Source organism: Benincasa hispida, chromosome 8, assembly GCF_009727055.1.
Source record: "Benincasa hispida cultivar B227 chromosome 8, ASM972705v1, whole genome shotgun sequence".
In the NCBI taxonomy this organism is placed as follows: Eukaryota; Viridiplantae; Streptophyta; class Magnoliopsida; order Cucurbitales; family Cucurbitaceae; genus Benincasa; species Benincasa hispida.
This window is the reverse complement of record NC_052356.1, coordinates 13870018-13878536: the sequence shown is the minus strand read 5'-3', so window position 1 is coordinate 13878536 and position 8519 is coordinate 13870018. Positions and strand designations below refer to the sequence as shown.

The following is an 8519-nucleotide window of genomic DNA, read 5'->3' as shown; positions in this document are numbered from 1 at the left end:
AAAAACCCCACAAATTCCCAATCTTTTAACAAAAAAATCATTTGGTAATCACCTCCCAAGTGATTGTTGATATAGAATCACTTGAAGTGTGTTTACAAAATCACTTTTGATCGTTATCAAACATCATAATTTAAGAAGAAAAGTAATTTAGATATGTGAATGTGATTTTGGTAATTTCCAATGTACTTTTTAGTCTAAGAACTTTTATGTTTTTTGAGGTTAACAAGTCCATAGCATATTCAATATTTTATTTTAAATTAAAAAATCTATTAAACATAAAATTAAATTTTTGTGGATAACGAAATATTGAATAGGTTAAAATTGAAAATTTGATTCTAAAAATATTGATTTAGCACAAATATAAAATCATTTGTCACCAATGATTCATCTCGTTACATAAAATATGCTATAAAATAGGATCATAAATATAGAGATATGCAAAACATTTTAGGGTATTTGGTCCTAGGAGTTGTGAATTTCATTCTTTATTTGGCCTAAGTAGTTTGTAGGTCTCATTACTAACAATATCAATTTTATTGTTCTTTGGAGCTCACTTCCACTTCTTATCCTAAATGTCTATTTAAAGATAAAAATAAAAGAAAAATACTGCATAAAAATTGAGCTAAGTTAGAGATAATTATTTTTCTTCTATAAATTAGCATTGGTTAAATATCGATTTTAAAATGGTTGTACGAAATAATTCTCAACATGTAATCGCAAGCAATGAAATTAGAAAAATGGTGTAGAAAAAAAAGAGAGAAAATTAGAAAATGAATAATGATGGAAGTAACAAATTATATCTAACCTTTATGTGATAACAACCGTTGAATTTGTCATTCAATGAAGACGTGACTTATAAATCAAGGAGAATTTGAGCAACGACATTACCACAATGTCTCTAATGCCAATAAGATTTTTTTTTTTTTTTTGTTGTTGCTGCTTCTGCTAGAATTATAGGAATGAAGATGAATTTACTTCTTCTAAAGTCATCATGGTCTATTTATAAAAATCTAGCCTATGATGTCTAGATTAGGATTTCAAAGTCATATTAGACTAATTCTCAAACCAAATGGGTTGAGGCATGGCATCAAATGAGGAGGTTCGGCCTCGGCAAGTTGGATTGAGTAAGTCAATTTGGCCCTTTTCCTCTTCCTCGGGATCAAATGAGTTGGAAACACATTGAGTATGGTCCGCTTATTGGAAGTATGTTAGTCTAGATATTTAGCCTAAACTCTCCTTTTCTTCGAGACCAATTGGGTCTTGAGTATTGTTTTTGGCTCGTATTCCGTCCTTTTCGTGACATGATCGTCTACATACAATCCAATCGATTATATTTTTTAATCCAAATGTACCAATAATATGAAAAAAAAAGAAGAAGATAGATGAGCTACCCGTAACAGACCAGAATAATGGATCAAAAACTTGTTATTGTGTTCAGCATGTGAGCTAACTTAGATTGACAAGGTTAATTGGGTTATAAAAATAAAAAATAAAACTAACAAATAGAATTTAATGGGTAATAAATTTGAAATACAGCAAAAGATATTGATTCATCGAAATAATTTATAGATATTTTATTTTGAAATCCTTCGATCGGTGAGGGGCAATAAATAAAAGAGAGAATGTATAAGTAAATACAATAATATATATATATATATATAACCACGTATGACATAAATCGTAAATGGAAGAATTATTTTAAATGATAAATTGTTTAAAAATATTTAAGTAAAGTAAAATGTTTTATCTATCAACGATAGATAACAATAGACTACAATAGATATCTATAACTAGGTGATAGACCGCGGATGATACCTCTGTTACAATGATCTTGACAATGGAAGAGACTTTTTACAAGTTTTCTTCCATACAGGGGAGGTGAACCAGAGTTAGGAAGCCCTTGTCCTTTCCGGCGCCCTTTCCGGAGTATGTGTTTGTATTCCACAGGTCGACTTTCATATTAAAGCATAAAGCTACTTTGTAAAAGTGAAACAAAAGAAAAGGCCAAAAAAGAGGCTTAAAATGCATTTACATCCTCTCGGAATATGTAGATACTCGATTCTCGAAATCGGTATTTTCTCATGAGTGCAAGATGGCCGCTGTGTGGTCCTTCGTTTACGTCCACTAAGAGGCCCTCTCCCCTTCCTTCCTTTCCCCCTGTGATATACACGCTCTGGGTGGCCTCCTCCTCCTCTCTCCCTTTTAGAGTACGCTACGGGGAGGGGGGAGGGGGGTAGGGACACTGACGCTAATGTTCCACCTACTAATCACAAGGAAAGAGTCGTTCCTTTGCACCCCCACTCCGGGGGTGCTTCACTCTCTACCCTGATTCTCACTTGAAGAACTTTCTGATCGAATATCGTAAATGGTTGATGAACCTTGGTTGGACTAATCACTTCCTATTGTGGACCCACGTACAATGGCAATGCTATAGGAAAGCTCATAACCGAGACAAGACGACATCAATTGCAGGCTTTATGTCGATCATGATCACTGCATGACAAGCCGAGTGAGCTCCACTCCCCTTGGAAAGGGAGAAGCTGCATGCAGAAGCTTCCGTAAGAACGGAAGGGTCGGACCTGCGCGTAGGGACATAAAGACAGGGAGTGGTGACCCCTATAAGCTTTATGTACCTATGCACGCTGACCTCGACGACGGTGGCTCCATACCCTGAATGTCAAGATCCGTATAGCGGGTGATACCTCTATTACAAGGATCTTGATAATGGAAGAGACTTTTTACAAGACCATTAGACGATAGATCATAATAGATATCTATCAAACACTAATAAATTTCTATGGCGGTCTATCGCAATCTATCTCTAATAAATAATAATATTTTGCTATATTTGTAAATAGTTTATCCAATTTTCTAAATTTTAAAACATCCCTTCTAACTTTAGGTAAATATTGTCAAAATATTATACACATAAAAATTTCTATTAGATTAATAGTTATTAATAGTGTGTCAAATTAGTTTTTAAATTTTAAAAAATATCTTGTATGTCCTCAAATTTTCAATTCTCTATAGAATAGATCACTGGATTTTTTTTTTTTAATTTGTGTTGAATAGGTTCTTTATATATTTGAAATTTTTAAAAATTAATTGGTCTATTAGATTAAAATTATATAAAATTATTTTTAGCCTAATATGATTTTTAACTTCCAGTATCGTAACTAATAAATTTGTAAAATTTAAAAAAATATTGGTTATAGGTCAAGGGCAGATCTATTGAAACAAAATCAAAAGTTTCAAACTGGGTTAATCACTTTTTAAAGTTTAATAATCTTTAGACACAAAACTAACATTTATTAGATTTTTCCAAAATTTCATAAACCAAACAATAATAGACACAAACATAAATTATAAGCAATAAACTTGTACGTATTAAAAAAAAAAGTTAGTAATTTAACATAGATTTACGGCTTATTTAGGTGAAAGTATTCTCATGTATTTATTTATTTATTTTCAAATTAAACCATTGATTAAACTAATGATTCCATACTGTTTTTTCAATATTATAAAAACATAGGAGAAATTTCACGAACGACCTAAATTTTGGATGGTTAATGATGTTTGCTCCCTTTTTTAAAATAATGAAAGATGGTTTTCTATCATTAAAGAAGCACAATAATAGTGTTAAGTATTATACATAACCTCCCTCATGCATCATTAATGAGTGTTCATAACAGCAACTATAAGCACGAGTTAGAGAACAAGGACAGGTATGAATAGGAGGATGTAAGAGCAAAGAGAAGCCCGAATCTTAGCGTGTGAAATTTTGAAGCACGATATAAATAATTAACACTTAGTAAATGGTAATGATAACAGAAAGTCATACTTCATTATTTATAAAATTAAAGTAGTTTGTAAAGTGGGAAAAAAAAAATCTAATTTGAAAGTTATAACTTTTCAGAAAAATATCAATTTAAACACCTAAACTATAGAGGTTGTATCAATTTAAACCATGCAATAACAATTGTATTAATTTACACTATCTATTACATTTTGTTTCGATAAACACGACATAGAATTTAAAATTTTATCCACTTTTATAAGCGAATCAATTTAGACTCCCAATTAATACTTCTTCTAAAAATCTTTGATGCGTCAATTCTAATTATCTACTTTATTGATTCGACATTTGAAAATGTCTCTACGTGTATAAGAATTACATGTCTGGATGATTTTCAATTGTAACTTTAATAAAAGGTCTAAATTGATTTATTTATAATAATTTAGAAGATATTTTTCCAACTACGAAAGAGAATATATGCTTAAAATTTTAAAATTTAAATTGATTCAATCCCGAAATTTAGGAGATAGTAATTCAATATTTTTTCTTTCTTTTTAATTGGACTGAATAGAATTGGTAAGAGCATTACGAAGAGCTCCGCCGTCAGGATTTGTCTCACAGTACAAAATCGACTTTACCTCATTCGCTAAGCCAAAACTGCCTGCTCCCTCACATGGACTCCAAGCATTGATTCAACCTTTTTTTAAACACTAATTTAAAGTTTGTTTCATTCAAAGGGCGGCTCGATCTTTATCCATTGCAAAACCCAATTCCTGTTTTTACCAAATTTGAAGAATCTGTGTGCGATTTTGGGGAATATTATGTGTCCTCTTCATTGATGGCTTTTCAGTTTCATCAATAACATTTTTTGTTTTTTGGGTTTAATCACTCACTCGTTGTGGCTAATGGGTCCAATCAGAGGGTTGAGAAAGAAGAAGAAATTGGAGAGAAAGCTCGATTCCAATGGTACTGCTTCAGATTCTTCTGAAAAGGATGAAGCCATAGATTGGTGGGATGATTTCTCCAAACGAACCAATGGTATTTCTATCTTTTACTTTTTAATTTCTTGATTCCCTCTTTACTTTTCATTGAAGTTCTTTAATCGTAAGATCGGTTCTGTTTAACTATGGAATGTTGTGGAACAAATGATTTGAACTCGGTTGACTTCTTAACTGGTTTGTGGACAGAATTGACGGTATTGCATGTATTAGGGGAGTTAGTTATTATGTTAGCTTCGAGTTATTGTATAGGAGGGCAAGAACTTTTGTTAAGTTTCTATGTTAGAGATAAGAATGTTATGTGATTCTGTTTAAGAGTTTTAATGACTCAATGTGGCAATGTTTCTGAGATTTTGATCTGTTTTCTGTGCTTGTAATGCTTAGTGCTTGACAGGGGACCTCATTTTGAATTTGATGTGTTAGTGTTTAGTTTATGAAGATGTAGGAATAGGTTATACTCTTTGGTGGTCGTTTTTTATTATCCATGAGTTCGGTGTAGGCGATTTAATTGATCCTACACCTTCATAAATTGTATTTAGTCTTCTTCCGTTGTTGAGGGCTTTTCGAATTTGTAACTAGTTGATCCTGGTTCGACACTAGTAGTATGTTGATTTTTCTCTTTGATGATATTGATGATACTGATGATATCAGACCCAAAGCTATGGAACTTATGTGTGGGTCCATTGTCAAAATAGAATGGCCTTATCTTTATTTTCATCTCTCCACAAATTTTTCTGCTAGATCTTTGAATAACAAGGGTGTTCCTATATATTAGGGTGGGGGGTGGTTATATGTTGTTATGTGTGTTCCTTCTTCCGACCTTTTGCTATGTATTGTCCGTGCCTTGCCGCTTCCTTCTTCAGGGTGTATGATAATGCCTTCTGCCAAAGACTACCCTTGAAAGTATGGTTCTGTTGTGAGTGAATTCCAGAATCAACAAGAACGACACACATCTTGTTTAGAAATTCCTTCCTATTATCTTAGAGAATGTAGAGAATTTATGTTATTCCTCCCTCTCCATCTCTGTCATATCTGATTCTAGGGATTAGATAATATAAATTCCATATGTTACTAAATTATATTTTGTAGTGTTGAAACAACTATAGTAGACTAAGATAAACATATTGGATTAATGTAGAGTGGTGAGTGTGGATTGGAGAATCAGAAACAAAAATGTGGATTGTTAGCAGAATGTAGTTGTTTGATTATATAGGCTATATAATTCCCGTCAAGCGATTTGCATCCTCGTTGTTTTGGCATTGATGTAATGTCATTAGATGTATTCTTCTAGTATATATCAGTGTCTCAAGTCTTCTACCATACATATTTGAAAGCCAATGAGTATCTATTTCCATTACACTGCAAGATGAAAAACTAATCATACTTGTCATGAATATCTGGAACTTGTCTTTTTTCTTCAAAATATTCAGAACCAAATTTCAGTGTTTTAATTTGAAAATGTTGGTTACACTTTCTTGGCCCAATTTCTATGCAGGTCTTCATTCTGCATCAAAAGGTTTGGATAGATTCAAATCCATTTTTAAGGTCTCCCGGAAGACTTTCGACTACATATGTTTGCTTGTCAAGGACGACATGACAGCTAAATCTGGTCATTTTACATTTTTGAATGGTAGGCCATTGTCTTTATGTGATCAAGTAGCTGTAGCTTTAAGAAGGTTGGGGTCCGGTGAATCGTTAGTGACAATTGGTGATTCACTTGGATTGAACCACTCGACTGTATCTCAAGTCACATGGCGATTTGTGGAGTCGATGGAAGAAAGGGGGCTTCGCCATCTTCATTGGCCTTCAAATGAAGTAGAAATGGCCCAAGTGAAATCTAAATTTGAGAAAATACAAGGACTCCCTAACTGTTGTGGTTCGATTGATACCACTCACATCACAATGTGTCTGCCTGCTTCGGATTCCACGAGTTATGTATGGCTTGATGAGGAGAAAAACCATAGCATGGTCTTGCAAGTGATTGTAGACGCTGAAATGAGGTTCCGAGACATATTAACTGGATTGCCTGGAAAAATGTCAGACTGGTTAGTTTTCCAGAGTTCAAACTTCCACAAGCTCTGTGACAAGGGGGAGAGGCTGAATGGGAAGAGGTTAGAGCTTAACGACAGATCGGAAATCAGAGAATATATAATTGGAGATTCAGGCTATCCTTTACTTCCCTATCTTGTCACTCCCTATGACGGAAAAGAACACTCAACATCAAAAGCTGAATTCAACAAGCGACACAAAGAGACTCGGTTGGTGGTGCAACGAGCATTAGCAATGTTGAAAGAGCGGTGGAGGATCATTCAGGGAGTGATGTGGAGACCTGATAAACATCGATTGCCAAGGATCATTCTAGTCTGCTGCTTGCTTCATAACATTATAATCGATATCGGAGATGACACAGAGGAGGATGGTGGTGTTCCTTTGTCTATTGAACACGACGTTGATTACAAACAACAGGTTTGTGATGTTTTTGACCCAAAGGGTGCATATCTGAGAGATAGATTGTCTTTGCTGTTCATCTGAAACTGCGAGGCTTTGTTACCATGTTGACTATTCTTTTACATTCTACAAAGTTTGAATAATGGGATTAAGCTTCTGCCTCATGTACATACCACCAGTTAATGCTTTAGTGATTTATTGGGGAGTGATTGATGAATTGATTCTGTTCCAATGATCTAAAAAATTTGTCAACAGTGAAAGAAGGAAATTATAGAACACACAAGTTGCTTAGTATATGAGCTGTTCTTTTGTAGTGAAGAGTATGGGAATGACAGCCTTGCATACAAGTTTCAACTTTTATCTTTATTATTATTATTATTATTATTATTATTCATTTCAGGACCATTATTGTCCATTGCTTAATAATAATAGATGTTGTGGTTTAATAGGTAAGGCAGAAGAATTGAATTTCTGATCTCGAAGTTTGTATATTCTTTATGCCAATTGAATTATGTTCGTTTTGATAATAAATTATGACTTTTAATGTATGTATCAACATGTAAATATACACATAAATGATATCATATAAGTTCAAATATGAATGGTACAATATTTCAAACGTGATACAATTAGGATTTATATTATACCAAAGACCAAACTAAAATTTCAAAATTTCAATGAATAAAAATGAGATTTAAAACCTTCTTGTCATTTAAAATTTATTCATTTTTAAACTTTCCTTCTTAAAATATTTTAGTCATTAAACTTTTAAATGTTATACTATAGTCTCTAAATTTGTAATGTGTTAAACATAGACCTAGCATTAACAAGGGCATCTTATGTTCATTTACCTTGCCTAATCAAATATAAGTTCTTATATGTAATTAATGAAAGATAGATGACAATGACTCAACTGTTTTTTAATACAACATTTGTGATTTTTTGTCCTTTTTTTCTTTTTTTTTGTCATTAACACTTTTCGTGACTCTTTCTTGTAGTCTTTGAATTCACCATCAAGGAAAGTGTATAGATGACACGTGAAAAATCTATCATTATTGGTTATTTCAGGACTCAAATTCAGTCAACAATAATCATTTAGAGATATTAATTACCATCATGGTAATATTTTCTATGATAATTTCTCATTGTCAACAAGTGACTCAAAAACTGGTTTTTTCTGTCAATTAAACATTTGCCTTGACATTGAAAATCCGTCACGAAAACATTTACCTATACAATGTCAATAATGCCTTAATTATGACATTGTACAAACGTCA

General features: G+C 32.8%; 1 protein-coding gene across 1 annotated transcript; it reads left to right on the top strand.

Moving 5' to 3' along the window:
* Positions 1-4399: 4399 nt before the first annotated feature.
* On the top strand, positions 4400-7695 carry LOC120082419 (protein ALP1-like). Its single transcript, XM_039037578.1, has 2 exons — positions 4400-4834; positions 6290-7695. Exons 1-2 carry the CDS (start codon positions 4702-4704, stop codon positions 7324-7326), a joined length of 1170 nt encoding a protein of 389 aa, XP_038893506.1. The 5' UTR covers positions 4400-4701; the 3' UTR covers positions 7327-7695.
* The last annotated feature ends 824 nt before the right edge of the window (positions 7696-8519 follow it).

What these genes read in the sequence shown, in the direction of transcription:
- LOC120082419 (XM_039037578.1), top strand. Translation starts at nt 4,702, where the DNA reads ATGGGTCCAATCAGAGGGTTGAGAAAGAAGAAGAAATTGGAGAGAAAG. An exon ending in TTTCTCCAAACGAACCAATG is followed by an intron (nt 4,835 to 6,289) that starts GTATTTCTATCT and finishes ATTTCTATGCAG; the next exon opens with GTCTTCATTCTGCATCAAAA.